The following is a 22,514-nucleotide window of genomic DNA, read 5'->3' on the forward strand; positions in this document are numbered from 1 at the left end:
AGAGCGCCACTCTCGCGCCTGCGCCGTGCCAGCCGGAAGTGCGCCGACGGGAGGGCGTGGCGTACGTCATCCCTGGGCGCCGCGGGCTGGAGCCGGAAGTCATGGAGGTAGAGTCGCGGGGAGCTGGTGTCCCGGGGCGCGCTTCTGTGGGTGGGGCGCGCGGAAACACTGTCCCGGCCCCAGCGGGTGCCCGGGCTTTGAGGCGTCTGCCCCCTGTGCCGCCACCAAGACGGTCGGCCGTGCCCTCCCCTGGCTGGGCCCCTGCCCGGACCCTTCCCACCCCGACCCGCTCCGGCCCCGGGTGGGAGCAGATGTGGAGCCCTGCTCGCTCTGAGGGGGCTCGCGGCCTGCAGTGCGGCAGCCACGGCGTCCGGAGCTGGGCGTCCAGGGCCAGGGACGTGCAGGCAACGCGCCGCTGCTTGCAGCGTGATGCCGACTGTGGCCCTGGCCCCCGAGGACGCGTTATCTGGGGGCGCGCGAAGCCGTGTGGGAAGGACTGCGGAGTAGCAGTCTCCCCGGGTTCACACTTGCACGTTGAAATTACATTGAACATTTTAAGGCCATTTTGATTAAAAAAAAAAAAAACACTAAATCGCAAAGGTGTCACTAGGTGGCTGTGTAGAGGGGATTCTATGGGGTCGCCTCACAATAAGGGTTTTACTCACTTTCCTCTCAGGGGATTAACCCTCAAACGTCTGTCAAAAGTTTTAGCACTAGCCACTGCTTTTTGAGTACTCAGTGCGAGCTGCTTTTCAAGTATTATCTCTAATTACTGTAAGCTAGGAGGTGGTAATATTTGGCACTGCGTTGCAGTTAAAAGCCTCAGCCACGTTAAGTAATTTATTCAAGGCGAGAGGGAGAAAGTCTGAGGAAGGATTCAAATTCAGGTCTTTCTAGCGCTCAAGCCAGGCCGTGGCAGCACCGCGCTAGCACGGACCCTGAGGGACCAGAAGGGGAGGGGGCCGACGCGCACACTTGCCGGTTCCTAAGTGACACGCAGGACAATGTGTTTAACTGCCATGGGTGGCAAAGCATTGCAGCACCTAATATTTGTTGATTTGAGGTTAGATTTTCTTTCTTAATTAACAGCAGGGCCTTTTCTTGTCCAAGAGAGTATCGGCTTAAGGTTAACCTAGAAGCCAACTAATAGAGTGGTATGTCTGTTGGTAGAGAGTGGGACATAGTCATTCCCCAAACCTGACAGTCTTGGAGACTTAACAGGAGGAGTGTATTTCAACGCAGGATAGGAGGAGCCCCTCTTTTATTTAACTCTTATTTTTCATTTAGTGTGTGCCAGGGTTATAACACTGTGCAGGACCTGGTCTCTCTGTTCCAGGATCTTACTGTTTGGTTGATCCAGCGTCAACAATCACGAGAGATCTTTCTTACAACTTCGGTTGTCATATCCAGGGCCCGCTTTAGTAGTGGGGTAGATGGGCTTTTGTGCAAAAATATCATTTCTGCCTGTCACCTGTCGCTCCAGGACTACAGCTCAGTTTTAGACCCGGAGTGTGATTTCTTGGCAGGTTTATAGTGTTATGTGGGGGAAATTACTGGGAATTTGGTTTTATTTAATCCTTCATGGAAAAGCAGTGTGGTTTGCTGCTTTTTACACCATACTTGGGGTCAGAGTTTTGCTTTTTTCTCCTGTTTTAATTCATTATGCTTGATTTTCTATTTTCCCACTCCCCATTAAAAAAATGCTTACTTAGATAACTTTGGGATGGGAAAGGAATGCTGAAAGGAATAATGCACTCTCCATAAAGTGTACTGAATGTCTGTAAACTCTTATCTTAATAAATATTATGATTTATAAAATAATTTTAAGTCTTTAAACATTTACTTGAAAATGTTTATGTAAACAATCTTTAGTTAATATTTAATCACAATGTTCTAATCATATGGCTCGCATGGCCTCTGGAGAGTGTGTTAACAGCAGCTAATATCTAAGAATATTTTGTACTTGAGATAGAATAGGATTTCTTGTGACTTAAATATATAATTAATATTCATCTGTTTTTACTTACTGTTAAACAGTGTGCTTTATGTTCTGTATTTCAGATATTAATAGAAGATCCTGTTACCACGTGTCTTTCTCCCCCGGTGCATGATATGATCTGTAAACTTGGGTTTGAAGTCCAGGAAAATCGCGACATCAGCAGTATTGTAACTCAGGATGGTGAGGTGTGCTGGAAGACCATCACAGACTGTCTAACTTACACAGAATCAGGTTTGTGCCTTCTCTGCTGCCAAACATCCGTCAGTGCTGTTCCATTGAAAATGCTGTGGCCTGTAAAATTTCCCTTTCTGACCGTTGCTTTTTGGGTTAGAAGATGTTATAATACAAGCCTCACTCGAAAGAGAAAAGGAATAGGTGTGAAAAGGGAGGGAATGAGGCCACAGAAGCAGAGAAGAGTTAAAGGGAAGCTTGGCCCGACAGCCACGCGGGAGAAAGTGGGTAGCGGGGGGTAGCGAGGGGCTGAGGGTTGTGGACGACAGAGCTCTCAGCTCGAGGCCAGTAGTCCAGATGGGAAAGGGAAGAAAGCATATCATGTGAATTGAGGTATGAAATGACCAGTGATATGTGCAGTTATTTTAAGTGTCTTCCAGGCATTCTTGTACGTTGTTTGAAGCAGGGATGTGGGTTGGGAGATTAAATAATGGTTATATAACTTACAAGCGAAGGTGCTCTGGCTCTGTAATTCTGCCCCAGAGCATACAGGACAGGCACACTCTCGGGTGTGGACAGGTGTCTGTACACAGCTACTCCTTGCAGTGCTTTGTAATAGAAAAAAAAATAAAAGAAGAAACACTGGAAATAGCCTACTGTCGAGCAGTAGAAGTTAAGTAAATTATGAGGGGAGGGGGAAAAAAAAAAGAGGCATGCAATGGAATATTATGCAGTGGTTAAAAAGAGTGAGGAGGCCCATCTTTCTGATCCAGAAATCTCTCTGAGCTATGTGGCTGAGTGAAAGAACAGAAGGAGCACATGTCTCTGTTATTTGTTTGTGTGTCTATAAATATTTCTAAATCCAGCCAAGGAATTTGTAACAGCTGCATCAGGAAGGAGAACGGTGTGCAGGAGGGAGACTTTCACTGTTTTATAGTTTTGGTCTGAACCATGTGAAGTTTCAGCCAAACTTACCAAAAAAAACAAGACCAAAAAAAATTCATATTATAAATGTGTCTCAAGATAGTTAATGTCATTGGAAATCTCAGTCGAATAGTGTTACATTAAAAAAATCAGGTTACAGGATTATATATATGGTATGAACCTGATTTTGTACAAATTGTACATATAAAGAAATTGAAAAAATACGTTTTCTCTTATTGGAACTCTTCTGTATTTTCCAAACTCTATTGATAGTATGTTGTTCTTTTATAATCAGATAAACACTGTGTAACTTATTTCCAACAACCTCTGAACATCTTTATTGTAAGTTCAGTTATAAACTGGTTGTCAATTTTGTGAAAGTTTCATGATTAAAGCACTTTTTCTTTGATGATGTAGGCATTTTCCTCGCTGGATAGGGAGCTGTGGCGCTAACACTTGTTTTCTTATCCTTAAAGCGCAGGGTCTGGATCTCGGGGGCAGCGTGCGGCTGCTGGGCCCCGTGTGTGAGGCTGTCCACTTGCACTTGCTGTCTCTGAGCAAGGCGCAGTTTGAAGTTCGATACGCACCATGGTTCCAGTGGACGGGTGTTCCGGAGGTTTGGCTTTTGAACAACCTTTAGAAATAAAAGACTTTGCAGATTCCATGTAGAGGCCCTAATACTGATTTCAAAGGGGTGTCCTCCACCCTGCAGGCCCTCAACTGGGAGGAGGCTTGAGTGTTGCGAGGAAGGGTGGGGCTGCTGTGCAGAGTCCGCAAAGCCTGAGCTGAGAGACTTCCTTTGAGCAAAGGAAGTTTGAGGCAGTGTCAGGATTGGGGTTTAGGGAGGTGGTTGGTGCATGGGTGCTGGTCCTGGGACAGAGGAACATGGATGGCTCCGGAAAGAAGAGAAAGACCCTGTAGATGGATAGTAAGTTGTTCCTGAGACAGGGGGCCTGGAGCCAGGAGGTGAGGATTCTTGGGTTTGCTGAGGGAGGTGGAAGTGGGGGGGGCAGCCTAGGGTCCCAGCCTTGTTTCGGTTGATTTGATGGTTGGTTCAAATGAACCATTGCATTTGGCACATTGGATGCTTACAGTCGAGCAGTAGCTGTAAACAGTTAAACTCTGAGTTACTTGGGATTTCCTAATGCAGGGTGGTGGGACCTTCCCTTCTCCCTGTGTGTAGCTCTTTTAGGTGGCAGGGTGACCTACCTGATGTTTATCCAAGAACTAACCCAAATGGGAAAATAGATTTAAGTCGAAATACTTGACCTTTCAGTTTACAACTATGCCAGATTTATTGCTTTTAATAAACATTCAAAGGAGGAGAGAACTTTTGGAGGGTGGGTTTAGCTCAGTGGTAGAGCACGTGCTTAGCATGCATGAGGTCCTGGGTTTGATCCCCAGTACCGACATTAAAAAAAAAAAAAGGAAGGAAGAACTTTCAAAAAACTCCTTAGATAGTGAAACATTTTCCTTGTTTTCTTACATGTTGTTATATTCTTACAAAAGAATGTGGTTTGAATTTCATTAGTAGTATAGTGACTTTGAGAAATAATGCTTATTGAACACAAATTCTAACATACGTCTCTTACTCTAAACAGTTATTTCCTGAAATAATGGACACCTTGGACAGTCTTGAGTCTCCTGCTGTGTCTCTGAGCTTGATGAAACTAACGTCGTGTCTGGAACGAGCCCTGGGTGATGTGAGTGTGAGAGCGCTCTCCTTGCTGGTCCGGTCAGGTGTCCGAATGAACATTACGTTCTTTACAGTTGCACTCTGATTTCCTGATTTTAATTATTATTTTTCTATAAAATACAATCACTTAGCACAGACTTTTAATATTTTTCTCTTTGAATGATTATGAAATCAAAACACCAGTGTCTTTGGTGCTTCCCTCCCCTCATGTGTACAAACGCTGCTTTATGGGTGCTGTTTTCCTTAGCATCACTGGGCCCACCATCATGCAATTGTTGCACAACTTTTGTTTGAACTGCAGGTATTTTTACTGATCGGGAAGGAGTGCCCCTTTCTTCTAAGAGACCTGCTTGCGTCTGAGGAGCTGGCCCGAGTCTTCGGGCCGCCCGTGGTAAGCTCGTTCACCTAAAGACAGCTGAGCAGGTGCAGCGCAGAACAGGCGCATCAGCTCTACTTTTGGTCTCAGAAGTGGATGCTGCGTTAGGGAAACAATAATTACGTCAGCGATTAAGGCAGATCTTCCCCTCCCAGCTCCCCTTTCCAGACAAAACCGCCACTCCTCCAGCCAGAGACGCAGCTCTCATCCTGCGTGTCGACGTGGCGTCATCCCCTCCGGTGGGAACCTCTGACGTAGTAGCCTCTGGAGGGCCAGTCGCACGCACGGCTGGAAGTCTGCTGGCCTCACTAATTACATATTGCTAATTATAATACAACTTATTCTAGAGTAAAGACTTCACCCTTTAAAGAGTGACGTCACAGCTTTATCATAAATAATCAGCATTTTTATCATGTGAGAAGTGATGCCCTTTGCAGCTGTTCAAACTGATGGTGAAAAAAATTGAGATGCCAGTTGAAAAACATGCAGAACTCTGTACTTTTTAAAATCTTCTGAAGGCCACAAGATCGAGATTGTTTAAGCCTAGTGAATAACCGTTAACAACTGAATGAGGCAGGATCAGGTGGAAAGCAGAACCAGGGTCGTGTCACGCGGAAGGCTGGGCCTGCCGAGCCAGGAGGAACGCACCAGCGGGACCCGTTATTTGTGGATAAGAAATCTGTTTCCAGTGAAGCCTTCCCTCTCCGTGGCGGTCCCTTCCCCTTGTCAGCTTGCGGACTGCTGTCTCCAGTGGAGAGTGGAGGAACAGCTGCGGGCTGTCCCGCTCAGTTCCTGGGCGGACCCCGCGGTTCTGCTCTGCGCTTCCTGCCCACCGAGCCTCCTGACCACCTGCAGCCGCCTTCACCTCCTGGGTAGTTTCAGTGGTTCATTGGCACGGGTATTTCTGACTGCCCGGGTGGCATGAACAATTAATCAAAAATTAATCTTAAATTAAAACAAGTAATAATACATTATTCACATTACTATAGTTATTAATATTTAGTTAAGTTCATATTAAAGTATTTAAAATTGCTGTGAGAGCCACGACTTCCTGGTGCTGCCCTGAGGACAGGCTGGTAGGCGTTCTGATACTGAGTGGAAACCCCTTAGAACCTCCACCCTCTGGCCTTGTCCTGCCCTTTGAGGGAAACCCAGAGTGTACCTGTCTCCTCAGCAAGTCTGGCAACTGGAGGAAGGCCGCTCTCGGTCCTGCCCCGAGCCTGCCGTAGGCCCCACTGTTCTTTCACGTGTCGTGGTCTTGAGCCCTTTCAGGCTCTGAACAGCTTCCACTGTTGAGTCTCCTCTGAAGTGTGGTGTCCACCCCCAAGGGAGCCTGTGGACTGTGTGGTGGGTGCAGCTCGATAGGCAGGATCCTCATCCTGGGCATCTTCGCTTTGTAGACGGAGGCACAGGGCAGGTGAACCATGAGCTTCAAGTCGCACAGCCAGGTGGTGCGGCTAGAGCCTGGTGGCCGGGCTCCTCCTCGCTGCTGTCGGCGGTGCACACACAGGCACGTGCAGCCCACTGCGTTTCTGCTGTCGTTCCTGCTCTGCTTTATGTGGACATTGGGCATGTTTGATGCGGAGTCTGGGGAGGTCTCAGCCCCTGGGCAGCTCGTGTCTTTCTCATATGCAGTGCAGGAGTAACAGTATCTTCCCCTTAGGTGGTTCTGAGGGTGAATGAGTAACACATGCGAGATGTGTCCGACCCGTGCTGGCCACTCAGCAGGGCTTGGGCTGTTGCCGTTACCGTGGACCAGACAAGCCGTTGGTTCCGTCAGTGCCGAGAAGGAAGCTGCCGCCAGCCCAGGGCTGTCTCGGTTTGTTCGGTAACTAAGCGTGTGCTCTCCTGCCGGGCAGATGGACGTGCTGAGAGTCTTCATTGGCTCTCCCCATGGGCTGAACCTCCGCAACGTCTTGTGGCACGGCTTCGCGGCCCCCCAGGAGCTCCCCCCAAAGTAAGGTCTTCCTCGATACCCTTAAGTTTGTTTTGTCTTGAATTTCACATCCGGGAAAGATGTATTTCGAGAGAAAGGGGAGTTTGAGGACAGGCTTTTGAAGATAAAAGTGACTGTCAGCAGCAGAGTAGCTGGCGTGGTGGCAGGGTCATGATTTTGCTGACCGACACCCCAGGGCGGTCTGAGGTGAGAGCAGGCAGGAGGCTGCCCCGCGCACGCCCTGTGGGCGGGAGGCTGGGTGCCAGCTCCCAGGTGGAGCTGTGATTCCCCCTGACTGTTCCTCAGGGCCACCCCTGCCACCAAGGAGTTTTCTGCGATTTAATGCTGTTTTGCTTTCTTTTAAACTTTTTTTTTTTTGAAAGTAGAGCTTTTTACATGTGCGCTGAGTTCCTGTTTCTAACAGTTCTCTGGTATTTTCCACCAGATACTGTGCGATGATGGTGCTGCTGACAGCGGGGCTGGGTCAGCTCCTGCAGGGGCACCTTCGGCAGACTGGGCGCACACTAGCCCACCGCCCCTTCGTGACTCTTACAAACTTGGAGGATCTGATCGTTTTCCCTGGCAAGTACCACATTGCACATTCTCCCCTGAGTGTGTCTTCGTAAAGATACTTATAAAGTCATTAAGTAGCATTTAGACTTGAACTCTGTAGGGAGAGTAGTTATTTCAGGGGCAAGACGCCTGTGAAGGTTTCGTGAAGAACCTCTTAAATTTTGCCGCATAAATCCTCACCTCCTACCACTGTGCCGAGACCCATGTGGGGCGTCGGAGGGTCACGGCTGCGGGAATCGGCGTGAGCAACGAGCCAGTTTACCCTACCAGTGTTTCGACATGCAGACGGCTTAGGGCCAGTGATCACATGCAGTCCCTCCTCCCGTAGCCCTATGCCTTTGTGCTCCGAGTCACTGAGCTGAAGGGCCCACCAGAGGGCACATGTTTTAGCCAAGGGAGAACCTACCTGGACACGGCACAGTCACCTGAAGTCCACGTTGCCATAGGTTCACTCTTGGTTCCTGTGTCTTCTGAAGACATGTTTTGTTTTCTCGGTGAGTGTGATCAACTGCTTGATCCTCACCTCCTCTGCTCCAACCTGGTGCCACCTAAGCCACTAGAGATGCACCTGCCCATGCCCAGGGCACTGTGGTCACCTGCAGCCCCGGCCCTGGTTCGGGCGGCCTCACCTGTGGCTGGCATGCCCGGCTCGGGGCCTGCGGCTCCTCTCCTTGAGGAGGTCTGCTCTGGGCGCCCCCCCTCGGCGTGCTCACATCTTGCCTTTGGTCGGTCAGTGTGATTGTGCTGAAAACCTTTGCTCGTTTACAGACGTCACTCATGAGGCGCTCGCTGTCCTAGAAGAAGTGATGAGGAAGTCCGCCTTCGCGCTGAAACCCATGGTGCCGTGTTGGGAGGCTGCTCTCGTCAAGTTCAAGTCTCACAGGGTACTGAAGGAGGTGTTACTGGCGGTGGCTCGGGGGCCAGACTGCTCCCTCCTGGCTGCTGCTCAGAAGCACTAGGGGCAGGCGTTCCCAAGAGCAGGCCCGAGCGTGGTGAAGTGTGTAATTAGCTAAAAGTTATCTTACGACTGTTTTAACTGCTATGCAACATCCTTTCGTACAGTTAATAATTACTTTTTTAGAATCAACTTTTTAATATAGTTTTGAGTTCTGACTGTGGCTGAAGTGTGTCCAGTGGTAGAGAATCATGGAACAGAGAGGAGGTAGTCTGTCCCTCTGTCCCCTCGAAGCAGAGCCTGCAAAGATGGACGTCAGGAGGTCGGTGGCCTTGACGTCCCTTCAGGCTGCGTTGTCCTGACACGTATGTTTGTTTGCATACCTGGAGAACCCAGTGACATCCTGGTATCCGAGTGTTTTGTAGAAGCAGTGAAACACTTTGGCAGATCTTTGATGACATTTTACTCTCCTGCAGCTACATGTAACATTAAAACCCTGGGAAACAGTTCACAGTCGCCAGTCTTATTAGACTGTTCTGTGTTTGTTTCCCGTGTAGCTAGTAACGTCACCCCTCTTGCCCAGACCCCCCTGGTAGTACCCGGGGCGCAGCAACCACACTGTAGTGTCAGGGCCGATGCTTACATTTCAAACATGGGGTCTTGCTTATTTCCTTCAATTCACAGGTTTGCTGACTGCGCCATCCTGTTGCTGACGCAGCTGGAGGCGGGGCTTAGGAAGGTCTTTGCCACGGTTAACGCGTGTCCGAGCAGACTGCTGACTGCCGAGGTGCGCGCACTGGTAGCTGGGGTGTGCTGACTGCTTACTGTGCCTAATTGGAAGGTTTTAATACCACACTTTTGTTCATCATTAAATGAATTTTTTAGCTGAGAACTTTCTTCAGAAGGCTTGACTGTCGTTTTTTGTGGTTTTCTGTTATGTAGTTTTTAATATACTTATTTGTGATTGTTTTTGAGAGTTGTCACATTTCCAAGTAGTTGAATTTTGGCACCAGTTTAAACAAGTAGCTGACACTTTCATGTTGCAGGCTACATCGTCACCCATGAGGTGGGCCGTGGTCTAAGAGCACGTCCCTCTCTGAGGACACCGCTTCCTTTGGCCCAAACTGCCAGGGAGGCCCACGGAGTCTCCGGGTGGCCCTGCCTCGTTCACAGCGGGGGGCCCAGCAGGCAGAGGGGGGACGCGCTCTGGGCCGACAGCAGTGTCTCCCAGCCGGGGGGGTCTCCTCCCTTTCGCTGGCGCTGCCTCCGTCTTTCTGCCCCTCCACGTCCGTGGTCCTCAGTGGTCGTCCCAGTCCTGTCCTCTGTGTTAGCTCCTTGGGAGACCCCACGTATCCCGTGCCTTCAGCTGGCACCCCTGTGGGAGCAACACCGCATAGAAAGCACTTTGAACCTGGTGAAAACAAAAGCACGACGTAGCAGAAGTTGTTGATGCAGCCAGAGCGGTGCTGAGAGGGCGGCTTGTAGTGTTAAGTTCAGCGTGTCCGAGGTCTTGCCGCTGGCCCGCTGGCCCTCGGTCTCCCAGGTTAGGGTTGTGCCTGTTGATGAAGATCTTTGTATGCGTTTTCCCCCGCGTCTCATACTTAACTTTGTTTTAAAAAAGCCTACTTTTCCCCACAAGCTTGTTCTGTGATTTCCTTATTATCCTCATCCCCTTGGTTGCTCCGCACCAGGCGTTCGCACCATCTTAAGCTTTGCCTGTAGCTCGTCCTCCGCGTGCATCCGCCCTGCAGGCGGCTCCCAGTTTGCCGTGCGGGCCTCCCCTCAGCGTGAGGCCGCACCTGACGAGCCACCTCCCAGCCAGGCCTCCTGACTCTCCACCTTCTCGTCCATTCGCGCACGGCTGCCTGGCATTTTCTAAACTCTTAATGATTCCGTGTCTTTTGTGGTCTCATGTTAAACGCCTTCAGTGGCCCTCAGCGCCTGCCAGCAGGGCTCACGCTTCTGCACAGCTGTCGGGGTCTCAGAGTCTGGCCCAGCCTTTGCTAGATTGTTTTCCCTCTGTTTCCTCCAGGGTAATTCAGGCCCCTCACCAGTTCCTTAACATGCGTGTCTTTTCTCACGCGTTGCCTGCAGTCCCGTGCCAACCATGTCGGCCACAGCAGTGACCTCCCAGGGCTGGTCTACTCAGGCCTAACGGCTGCTCTTCCCTGCATCTGTTTCCGTCCTGTCTTTCTCAGGTGGTTCTGCTTTGCCTCATGTGCATTTCTGTTAAGGTCTCTGGTGTGGGCTCTGGCGGGGCACCTGTGTCTGTGTCCCTGGCGTCCACTCCGGGGCCCTCCTTGTGGCTGTGCTGTCCAGGCTGGTGAGTGAGGCGCTGATCCTCCAGTGGGAAGGGCTGGAGCCCCAGTTGCCATGAGGCTCGCTCGAGTACTCAGGATTGACTTGGTGGTAGCGTGGCCAGTCACCGCAGGGCCCCATGCTGTCACGGACTTGGCTGTGCACTGCCGTCTGACGGCACAAGGAAGTAGTGTGACTGTTCCTACAGAGAAGGTCATCTATCAAAGAATCTCCTACTTTTTAGCTGAAGCTTTTATCCAGAATAACCATAGCATCAACTTACTTATAAGGCAATACATAAATGAAAATACTTTGTAAGACTATAAAATGTGCAAATGCTGTAATTGTTTACTGAGTGCTTATTTCAGTCAAGGATCTCTTCAAGGCCAAGGGGCTTGTGAAGATGCCTAAGACTTCATGACTTTTAAGAAGCCTGTGTATTAGGGGTGAGAGAGCAGACGTTTGCACCAATTCCACAGAACAAGGTAGAAGTTAATTCTCATAGTTTATGGAGATGAGAACGTTCAGCTTCTCTGAGGAGGTGGTGGGGATATTTAGGAGGCAATTGGATATTTAGAATAGAGCTCAGGAAATATTTTAGGGTCAGCAGTACTGGCTTGGGAGCCAAAGGTAAGAGCTTCGTTTTTATTTACTTACTGGTTTGTTTGTTTTTAATGGAGGCGCTAGGGATGGAAGCCAGGGCCCCATGCAGCTGTGCCTGGCACCACTGCTGAGCGGCTCCCTGCCCCGTGGAGTTTCAGGCTTTAGCGCCGCCCACCCAGGAGTAAATGTCGGAGAGTATTTGATAATGTTCACATGAAACTGCGTTAATAAGCATTCATAAGAACGACACGTTTCTCGAGTGCTTGGCTTCCATGAAACCCTGAGTGACTTCAGCGTGCTGTGTGTGGAATCTGGCTGAGCCCCCCAGCAGCCCGCTGGCCGAGCCTTCCTCACCTGCGGTTTCGCAGAGGAGCCTGGGCGTGTGGGGTGCGCGGTGCTCACCTGCAGGGGCCCCATCTGTAAGCTCTGCACGCATTTCCCTGGGAGGCGTGACACACACAGGCTGCTGGTTGGAGGAAACACTTAGCTGCACTCACTGCACACGGGTCCCGCCATCAGTAGAAGCACCCTGTTGTGTGAGCAGTGGTTTGTGGAGCTGTGGGGCCATAAACGTTAGCAGGTTCTGCTCAGGCGCCTGTGAGGGCAGGGTCGCAGCGCGGCTGCACACCACGGCCACTGTTGCCATGTCTTTCATGCTCCTTCTGTTGTCAGTGGCATCCTTCCCAAAGCGTTGCTGGAGGAAGGTTTACTTACAGAAGAGGCTTTCATGTTTGTGGCCCTGTACTGCCCTTTTTCCTGCTTTGAATAGTGTTACACGACTTGTACTTTGTTTTAATTATGTCTTTTCTTTCTTTTCCTGAAGTCAACAGCTCTGTATACTACCTTTGATGAAGTAAGTAAACGTACAAGGTATCTTGAACCAAACAGAACATTGTATTATTTTAAAATAAAAATTAAAGTATAAAATTAAAGATCAGCCATAAATCTTACGCTTATAGGAAAATGCCAATAGTCAAATAAGCAAAAATAAATCTAAAAAAAGCTGATTATAGATTTAAATACAGTTTTCAGGCTAATTGAGGCCCAGTCTTACTAACCTAGTTTCTAAAAGTTATGGAAAATGCCAAGAGATATAACATTGTATGCTACAGTTATTTAGAGGCTTACATTTTAGTTAAGGTTAACATTTTCTTGCACATGAAATTTACATCAACTGCTGTTACGGGTCTGCAGTGTGCACTGATGCATTTAATCTGTGAATTGCAGGTGTGATTCTGAAGGTGGAAATCTGGCATAGTAAAAATTACCATTGAAAGTATCTTTTATCACTTGTAGAATGTAGAGGCTTTTGTGTGCGTGATCCTGGTTGGAATTCCATGTGCTCTGAAGTGTGACACCTCAGAGCTAGCCTGGGGGAAGCAGAGCAGGGCTCTGTGTAGAGATCTGGGCACTCAGATCACTCTGCCTTTGAGGTAACTGTTAGACTCCTGAGTGGGCGGGTGGTGACTGGGTTAGAAACGTACCTGCTAACGTTCAGAGTTTGTTCCTCAGGCAAATAATTGCTGTCACTTGGATATGTACTTGATACTGTGAGGATTAAAGTAGCTGGTGTGGTCACATCTGTATGGAGCCAGGTGTATAGGACTAGATTAGGGGGTCAGATCCCTGAAGAGTCCATGGTGAATTGAGAAGTGACTTCTGAGGTTACTCTGATGTGTACTTGTGTACACAGACGTGCACACATGTGTGCATGCATATAAACACGCACACATGCGAATGCACGCAAATGTGTGTGCAATACATGTACATTTAAATGCAGACATGTGTACACATACATGGAAACATACACATAACCCACACATGCACATATACAACGCATACAAGCACACATGAACATATGTATACGTGTAACACAAGCACTGTGAGCACATGTATGCACACATGCATGCAAATATACACAATACACAGACACGTGTGAACACGGGTACATGTAAATGCAGTGCACACACATATATACATATCAACATGCATAAACACGTGTATACGTGCATGTGCACATAAATACATATAAACAGTGTACAAATACACATACCTGTATACACACAAATATACATCAACACACATAAATACACGTATACAAATACATGTACACACATAAATGCATAGAACACATATCCACAAACACACATGCGCACTTGTGTACACACACACACATATATAATATCTTCTAAAAGTCATTGTAGTGGTTAAGAAAAGCTTTCCTGAACAGGTAGTTGCTATGTTTTTAAGTCTGTCCTTATTTTATTAATTGGTTTTACACTTAAACAGCCCAAGGTACAGTATCTTTTGACACTGAAAGTTTGTGTGTGTGTGTGGGGGGGTGTGTGTGTAGGTGTGGCAGTTAATCAGCTTATTTATTTTTCATGTTTTAGATATTGGCAAAACACTTGAATGATGGTAAAATCAATCAACTTCCTCTTTTCCTTGGAGAGCCCGCAATGGTAAAGTATTTGGCATTTCCAGTCTAATGTCTGTGTGTTTACATAAGGACAGGGTTAGCACTTCTGGGAACGGCATTAATTTGGCTTGTGATGTGCTCACAAGACATGCTTCTGAGTCATTCCCATGTCTGAACTTGGCCGCCTGTGCAGCTGGCAGTTTGCTGAGCTCAGACCCAGCTCGGCCACCGGGCTTCGGGCTAGTGGCTTACTGGCCTCTCCCGAGGCCTGCCTGTGCCCCGGCTCCTGAGCAGTGTCTGTTGGGGGTGTGTGGCTGTGGCCCCGCTCCTGAGCAGTGTCTGTTGGGGGGTGTGGCTGTGGCCCCCGCTTCAGAGCAGTGTCTGGGGGGGGTGTGGCTGTGGCCCCGCTCCTGAGCAGTGTCTGTGGGGTGTGTGCTGTGCTGGCAGAAGGGACCCCTGTGTTTTGTGAACCACAGCAGGCAGGTGGGGCTGGTGAGACGGTGTAGAAGAAAGGAGAATTAATTATTTAGAGCTGTTTCCCATTTATCCAACTTTTGTATTTTGTGGAGACACCAGGTGACCACTTTGGACTGTAAATAGAATGTCTGTATGTGTTCCTTTTGACTGGGAGCTAGCACCCCGGCATCCAGTTCCTGTCGGGTGATGTTGGTCGGATTCTGTGTGCTCCTTGGGCTCCTTCCTGCCGTAGGAGATGAGGGTGCCTTCGCACGTCTGTCTCAGGCCCTTCTCCCCCGTGAGCCCCTGACTCTTCTGCTGGTGGCCTGCCTGGTCAGCAGGCCGGGCTTCCTGGCTTTCCCCTCACCCTGTGAACGAGGCCCCGGACGGGTGTCATGCAGAGGGGCAGTGTCTTCATGGCCTCAGACATGAACAGGTGTTCGGAGAAAGGCAGAGGTAGAGGGCCCATGGAGAGGGGGGCACGAGAGCGGTGCCCAGCCCAGCACTGACTTCTTTCACTGATGGAAGCCGCTTCTAGAAGTGGCCGGTCAGGGCTTGTTCCTCAGGGAGAGTGAGGACCAGAAACGGTACTTGTCCTCCGCGCGTGTTGTACCTGGTCTTCCGAGCGTCTCAGGCTGTGTGGGCCCGGGAGCAGATACAGGTCTGGGCTTCCCGGGAGACCTGAGCAGCCGGTGCAGTTACAGAGAGCGGGGTCCCCCGGGAGAACCCTGCCAGAGACAGTGGGGTGCAGTTACAGAGAAGGGGGTCCCTCAGAATCCTGCCTGAGGTGTTGGGGTGCATTGCAGGGAACGGGGTCCCTGGAGAACCTGCCTGGGATGGCAGGGTGCACTGATAAAGCCAGGAGATCCCTGTGGCAGACCCAGCTTGGTGCTCCCTTGTCCGACTGAGGGGGTCCAGGCCCACGTTTTCATAGGCAACTTGCTGCTCCGCGCTTCTCAGGCCTCCCCTTTCTGGGCCTTGGCACCTGCCTTCTTTCTGCTGAGGATACTGACAAAATGTCTTCTGTGTCCTTTCTTTGGCAGGAATTTCTCTGGGATTTCCTGAACCATCAGGAGGGTCCCCGTGTGAGAGACCGTTTAAGCCACGGGGAAGTCAGCTTGCCCGAGTTTCCAAGGGAGGCAGCAAACCAGCTGCTTGCCTTTTCCTTCGTGCTTTTACTGAGACTCACTGACGAAGACCTGCTGCCAGTTTTCAAGGTAGCGCACTGGCGCAGGCTCCCTGCCATCCATTTATGAGAGAGTGTGGTTTGCTTCCAGACGTGATTAGCTCCTCATCACCTTTTCAAAACCTGCTCTGTTGCGGTGTGCCTCCACGCGAACAAGTGACACGCGTGCGTGCAGTTCTCTGTGACAGATCAGTCGGCACCACTGATCGAACCTAAAATAATTCAACTCAGTTCTTAAGAATACATTTGCTTTTGTTTTTAATGGTGACAGGATATTGCATACCAAAGGACAAAGTATAAAACAGGATTAACTAAATAAATCGGCAACATTTACAGAGGACTATTAAATTGAGGGGGTAGAACACTTGCATTTGTCAATAACCTGTAATTCTTTTATTATTTTAAAGTAAATAAGGCAGGTCAGAAAGTTAGTGGTACTTTAACCCTTCTTGCAGATTGTACGTGCAACAGTGACTGTAGCACGTGTGTCAGAGGTCAAGCAGGATGGAACCGTCACCACACGAGGCGGAAGCCCGGCGATTCCTGCTGCTGGCGGCCGTGTGGCTCTGCGCCCACGGCCTCCGCGACAGCCCGGACGGGTGCCTTGAGGACGCCCTTCTCCTGTCTTAGCATTTTCGTTCACAGCGCGTTGTTGGCATCTTAGTTCTGCTTTACTCTTTCTCGGCCACTTGACACCCCACTTCACTGGCAGCTCATTGTTCGTCGGAGCTGCCCCTCACTGACGGAGGACTTCTGATTTTCTCTGCAGTGGGGCGTCCCCGACTGTGATGCAGAGACAAACCCCTGTGTTCACTTGGGCATTTGTGTCGGCGACTTTGTCAAAGTCCAGCTCCGACGCAAAGGCATCAGAAGCCCCTGTTTTCGTTTCACTTACTGATCTGTGTGTGTCGCTGCCCTTTCTCAGGTCTGTCGGGGAGGCTGCGGCTCTTGTGTGAGCCGCTTGTGCGCGTCTTTTGCCCCGCTCTGCTCACTTTGCCTCCTCGCTGGTGTTCCGGCCTTGTTCGCCATTTCAGGGCACGCGCTGCTGCTTGTCCCTAGGTCTTGATGTCTCTTCTCTCCGGCACCTGCATCTGGAGTTGTTCTTGAGAGACCCCTTGTTGTTCAGAATTATGAATATATTTATATGTTTTCCCTTGGACTTTCAGAGCTTTTCTCCTTCCATTTACATCTCTTGGTCCAGGTGGAATTTACTTCATCTGAGAGTGAGAGAATCTAGCTTTGTTTTTTTTTTAACAAAGTGCAAGTTGGCAGAACACTGTTTAGAGAGTGGACGTCCCTGTACTGTGTGCAGCGGGCGGAAGCAGAAACCTGGAGGCGTGGTGGTCACAGCTGTCCGTTTGTCTTAAACTAGGAGAAGGCCATGGTGAGATCGCTGATGGGTCTCGCAGAGGGCTACGTTGCTCGCTGCCATCCAGCATCTCGGCTTAAAAAGCAGGTGCGTGTGGCAGGGGCGGGGAGGTTGTGCCTGCAGGGGCCTAGGGGCCCAGCTGCCGTCCAGCCCGGCTTCGCCGCTGGATGCGGGGGAGGCGGCACAGGGGCAAAGCCAGGGTCGTCTTGAGGGAGGCCCCCTGAGAAACCCCGAAAGAAGCCGAAGGGTCGGTACGGGGGCTGGGGCGAGACTGCAGTGGTGCGGGGAGCCGCCCGGCTTAGGGAAGAGCCGCCCCGGTGGGGTGATGGGCCGGACGCTGGGCAGGGAGCTGGCGGCCACGCCAGGCAGGGTCGGCCAAGCTCTCGCATCCTCTGGTCCTGCGTCCGAGCTCCCACATCCATGGTCCTATGTGGTGATGCTGCATTGGCCATGTCACCCCCTCGTGCCACACACCACATGCGTCCCTCACAATTCCGAGCTTCCGGAGCAAAGGCCATTGGAAGGGAGGCGAATGGGGTTGGCGGAGGAGGTATGATTCTGGAAGGCAGAGCCCTTTGGCCTCAGCGCTGCATCTCCCGCCCCCTTGGGTCTCTACGCTGTTCCCTGTCACTGCCCACCCTCCCGTAGCGGATTCCTGGGGTCACCTGTCCTGTGACTCTGGCCCCTCCGCCATGGTGGACTCACGGTCTCTTCAGTGGGAGGCCATTGCTCCAGGGGTCACCCTGTGTAACGAGCCAGCCTCCTTCAGCATCAGCAACAGCGCTCCGCACCCTGTGCTTCTGTGGGCCGGGGGGCGGGGTCTGGGGGCAGAGGTCGAGGCGGGGGTGGGAAGCAGAGGCTGGGGTCAAGGGTCAGGAAGAGATGCCGGGTCGAGGGCCTGGAGCGAGGGCCCGGGGTTGAGGGAGGGCGGGTGGTCTCATGGGGACAGCTTGTTTCCTGCAAGGAGGGACGGGCCCAGCACTCCGCAGGGTGCCCAGCTGCCCCAGACGCCGGCCCCCACGACCCCCCTGTGCTTTCACCTCCTCCCTCACCTGCTCGTACCACGTGACCGAGACCCTCCACCTAGTTCTAAAACGTGGCGTCTCTAACAGTTTAGGAGCATGTTGTCTAGAACATTCTTTCAACATTTTCTTCTCAGGTTCTGAGCTGTGAGGAGAGCCTCAGGGCTTGGCCTCTGCTGCCTTTGCCCAAAGGAGCTGGAGGGGAAGCTGCCCAGTGAGTCTGTCCGGGTCCCACGGGCCTCGGCGGCCGGTGGGCGCCGGGACACAGCACAGCCATGAGATACAGCCAGGGACGGTGCCCGGGCCTGGTGACCGGGGGCCAAGATGGGGTGGGGGGTGGTGACGACCCCCCCGGAGGCTGGGGGGCAGTGTTGTGGGGAGGTGGCTGGCCTCCACCAAGAGTCTGAGCGGACGGTTGGAAGAGGGTCTGCGGGGCAGGGGGACGGGCTCCTGCGGCAGGCGTGGTGCTCCCAGCGTATCATGTCCTGTTCTGCCTCCACTCCGAGGGTGGCCCTTCACTTCGTGTTTGGGGAAGCAAGTTGCAGACTAAGTGCTTTACTCAGTGAACCGTTAAAAGTACATGATTTTGCACAGGTACTGACGGGGCGTCTTGCTTGTTGCCATGCGTCTGTGCATATTTTGTTTTTCAGGTTGGAAAGTAACTCTGAAACAAATGACTGCAAGTCTTTAATCACAGACATCATGGCTGAGCTGTGTCGCCACCTCCCTGCGAAGCTCTGTGTCCCCCCTGACTTGGACAGCCTTCCTGGGAGGTGAGTTCAGGACACCTGGGAGTCGGGGTTGCAGACGTAGTCACAAGTCTGTGTTTTAAGTGTTATGGGCCTGGTGGCTGCGTTAGAAGCCCCTGTTGTCCCTCAAGAGGAATTGTCAGATAAGCTTTGATGGTCTCTGTGCATGTGTTGGTGTGTCTGGTGGATGTTAGAAATATGTGTTCTGTTCACTGTGGTCAGGCGTGCGTTCATCTGATGTCTGCCGTGTTAACAGCTGTATAGCAGACGGAGAACATGCCCGCAGGCCACCGCGGGTGGGCTGGCTGGTCAGGATGCCCTGGGGACGGGCGGTGGAGGGGCCCCGCCAGAACCCACGCTCTGGTCTGCAGGTGGCCCCAGCTGCTCCGTGAACTCTGCGGCATCCCTGTCCCTACCCTGTTCTGCCCCAGAACCGTCCTGGAGGTGCTCACCGTCTTCCGGAAGATCGGTGCCTGCTGCTGCCGCGTGTCTGGCCAGGTCACCGCCTCCTGGGAGCGGAGGCACCAGCAGTGGGTGGACCGGAGCCTCCGCTCGCGGCAGAGGCGGAACTACCTGCGCATGGCGAGCAGGTGCGTGGCTGGCGGTCCGGTTGGGGGAGGCGGGTCGCGGGCGGTGGTGACCATGGATGCGCTTCCAGTCCTCGCTCCGGAGAAGCACTCGTTTCAGGAAAGTCACGGTACGTGCTACCTTAAGATGCTGTTTATAATTTGGCCTGAGGAGCATGGGTCCCACCGACCCAGGGGGTTAAAACATGACGGCAGACTAACCGGGGATGCGGCATCGGGCGTCCTCACCCACACCTCCCACCTTAGAATGTGCTGCGTCTCAGGAAGTTATCACTCTGGACAAATTCCTAGAGCTTTTGGGTTGAGTGGTATCTAGTTTACAGAGCTTTAAGTAAGTATTCCTGGGTTGCTTCTGAACGGCTACTCCCGATTTCCACACGTCCTCGGCCGGTTGTAAGGCCTGCATTGTGTCCTTTCCCAGATGGGATGTATGTCGCAGTCCCTGCCGGGTTCGTGGGAGAGCTGGAGTCCGTCTCTCACTGGCTTTGGGTCGCAGAGGCACTGAGTGCGTTCTCATGTCTGAGCATTTGTGATCTTCCTCTTTCGAGGGTCCTTTCCTGAACGCGGAATTCAGGGAAGACGCAGGAGCCCAGGGAGGGACGGGCCCTCAGGGCAGGCTGCCGGCCCAGGGTCAGCGAGGTGCCCGTGCTCCACAGGGAGGGGACGCGCAGCACAGCCACCAGAAACACGGCTGTCCGCGCGGAGTGTTCTTGACAAGTCTGTGGTTAGGCGAGACGTCTTCCCCTTGTGAAGGTGAGAAACAGTTGTGTTTATCACACTAACTTCTTCTATTTTTAGTGTTAAGGTTCTGTCTCCTGTGCTCTACCTGATTTTATTGCTGATTGCTCTGGAATTGGTCAACATTCACACGATTGGTGGGAAGAATACTTCAGAGTATCAGCAGTATCTGAGGTGAGTGTGCCGCCCTCTGAGCCCTGAAGCCATGTTTTGTTCATTCTGGATAATGTCCACGCCTGTCGGTTAGTCTCTCGGTGGGATTTTAAACCCCACAGTCTCGCCCATCACTGTTCTTGGGGATTTCAGAGCAAGTTTGTGTTAAAGCTGACACATTTCAAAAAGCTAACTGTGATTTACACGTGTACGTCTTCCGAATCCCTCCCTCGGGGGTGGGTGTGATGTCAGGGAGGAAGCTGGCGCGGTCCCTGTCTCGGCAGCTGTGCGGACGCCCTGAGTCAGGTCATGGCTCAGAGCCAGGCTGCTGTAACTAGTCTTTTCCAGTTGGGAAGCCGCTGTGCAGGACCTCAGACCTGGGGGTCCGGAGGGGGAGAACACTTCCCATCCAGAGAGTCCAGAACCGAGGCAGCCCCGCCCCACGGACGCCCCGACCGCCTCCCCGAGGAGGCCCTGAGGCTCTCGGTGGCTTTAAGCTAATACTTTACAGGTAGCAGGCACCTCAGTACGTGTTTAAATGAGGGTGACAGTATGACTGCATTTTATCAGAACGCACATCATGAGAGCAAGGGGTAGCTGGTCATTGTTGCTGCCTCGGTCAGGGATTCTCAGCCTCGGCACTGACCTTGGGGCAGGATCATCTCTGCTGCGGACCGTCCCGTGCCCCGTGCCCCACAGCCTGTGGAGCAGTGTCCCAGGCCTCTGCCCACTAGACACCCCCCCCTAAGTTGTGACAACTGAGAATGGTTCAGATGTGGCCAGACGTCCCCTGGGGGCAGGATCGCCCCAGCTGAAAACCAGGCCTCTGGACTAAGTCTGTGCGTTTCCATCCTGTTAGTCTTTTCATTTCTCCCTCAGCATGAACACTTTCAAAAATTCAAAGTTGGAGAAAATTTTAGATTTCTTGGGAAATTTCAAGGAGAATGTAGAGTATGTAAAAACAGCATTTCTTCCCCTCAGCCCCAGCCAACCCCCGCGAACATTTTGGCAAATTAAGGAAAAACCTTCCAACAGGAATAGCTACTCCAAGCGGGACGTGTCTCCTCTGAATGGGGGGGCCCTCGTCCGGGCGGTGGAGGTGCGGCCCTAGGGTCCGAGGGGCACTGGTCGTCGAGTGTCCGCTGTGCGCGTTACGTGTCGGCGTCGCCCAGGCAGCTTCTGAGCGCCTTCCTAACCTCAGAGCGTGGTGTGTGGGCCTGAGAGCAGGAGACAGACGCTGAGCCGGCCCCCTTCTGCTGTCTTTCTCTCTTCCACTCTGTGGTCTCTTATTTCTATTTTGTATGTATTTTTTTTCCTTAAGTCCTCAAACAGAATTAACTATTTAGTTGTAATTCCATAATGAAAGGAACATGTTTAAATCATTCCGGCATTTCACAGCGGAATAGATAAGTTCATTTCTTTCTTTTAAACAGGTTCTTGAAGTCCGTCTTGCAGTACACGGAGAACCTGGCGGCTTCCACCAGCCAAGACCAGAACAAGTGGGATGAAGCTGTCAGTCTTACACACGCGGCCTTGTTGAAAATGTGGACTTTTAGTGAGAAGAAACAAATGCTAATACATTTAGCCAAGAAACCCACAAGTAAAGTGATCCAGTGAGTCAGGACACTTTGGGCTCTCTCAGGGAACCTGACTTGAGTGGACTTGACAGCATGTGGGTTGAAGATCCAAAGGGAGGGTAGCTTCCAGGTTCTGTTTGATGAGGGCGCATGGTCCATTGCTCTGCAGTTCCCGACTTGCTTTCCCTGAGTGGTTGGTGTGGCCCTCAGGCTGGCTCCCTCGTGGTAACCAGCGGTCATAGCGGCTCTAGGCCTCAGCTCCCCGAGCACACCATCCAGAGAGGAGAGGTTCTTTTCACCTGACTGTTACCCAGAAATGGGCGGCTTCATCTTACTGGCCACAGGCCTAATCCTGAAACGTGGCTGTGTCCAGGACCCAGCTCTGTGCTCACGGGTTGGGCTGGGAGGATGTCTCCTCCTGGACTGGCTACTGGGGCCCACAGGGAGGCTGTGGGCCCGTCAGTGCCTCATCCCTGGCGCTGAGGTTCTCACAGGGGAGAACCGAGCAGCAGCAGCTCCTGGAAGGTGCCGGGCAGCGTGCGGCCGGGGAAGCAGGAGCCTCGCGGTCTCCAGCGTCTGGGGTTGGCAGGTTCAGGACGGGAGCTGGGTGGGCTGGGGAGTGAGGGCCAGGGCTGTGGCCACTCCAGGCAAGCACCGCGGTTCTCTGACGTTCAGGAAGCTTCTCGTCTGCTGTGTTGGAGCAGCAAGGCCGCTGGTTCTCAAGAAACCCCTTGCAAAGCTGTCCTGCCCCAGGTCTGGGTGCAACGGCCGCACCCACCCTCTGTGA

The 22,514-nt window shown here is 51.8% G+C and overlaps 1 protein-coding gene across 10 annotated transcripts in view; it reads left to right on the forward strand.

The window, feature by feature from the left end:
* The first annotated feature begins 48 nt into the window (after positions 1-48).
* Positions 49-22,514, forward strand: part of ERMARD (ER membrane associated RNA degradation) — a 28,566-nt gene continuing 6,100 nt past the window's right edge. For 7 of the 10 annotated variants that reach the window (XM_032485394.1, XM_032485397.1, XM_032485393.1 and 4 more), the window contains exons 1-18: positions 49-107; positions 2,062-2,230; positions 3,571-3,710; positions 4,696-4,797; positions 5,092-5,181; positions 7,026-7,123; positions 7,548-7,684; positions 8,444-8,559; positions 9,256-9,357; positions 12,295-12,324; positions 13,865-13,933; positions 15,390-15,563; positions 16,905-16,988; positions 18,061-18,137; positions 18,574-18,696; positions 19,044-19,262; positions 20,058-20,171; positions 21,584-21,763. In XM_032485394.1, coding sequence (XP_032341285.1) covers positions 102-107; positions 2,062-2,230; positions 3,571-3,710; positions 4,696-4,797; positions 5,092-5,181; positions 7,026-7,123; positions 7,548-7,684; positions 8,444-8,559; positions 9,256-9,357; positions 12,295-12,324; positions 13,865-13,933; positions 15,390-15,563; positions 16,905-16,988; positions 18,061-18,137; positions 18,574-18,696; positions 19,044-19,262; positions 20,058-20,171; positions 21,584-21,763 — 2,030 coding nt within the window. In that variant the 5' untranslated portion in view covers positions 49-101. Of the gene's footprint in view, positions 108-2,061; positions 2,231-3,570; positions 3,711-4,695; positions 4,798-5,091; positions 5,182-5,684; positions 6,039-6,566; positions 6,677-7,025; positions 7,124-7,547; positions 7,685-8,443; positions 8,560-9,255; positions 9,358-12,294; positions 12,325-13,864; positions 13,934-15,389; positions 15,564-16,904; positions 16,989-18,060; positions 18,138-18,573; positions 18,697-19,043; positions 19,370-20,057; positions 20,172-21,583; positions 21,764-22,514 lie in introns of those variants that run through there. The other 3 variants (XR_004322167.1, XM_032485395.1, XM_032485396.1) reach the window with 3 other exon arrangements.

Source organism: Camelus ferus, chromosome 8 (genome assembly GCF_009834535.1).
Source record: "Camelus ferus isolate YT-003-E chromosome 8, BCGSAC_Cfer_1.0, whole genome shotgun sequence".
NCBI lineage: Eukaryota > Metazoa > Chordata > Mammalia > Artiodactyla > Camelidae > Camelus > Camelus ferus.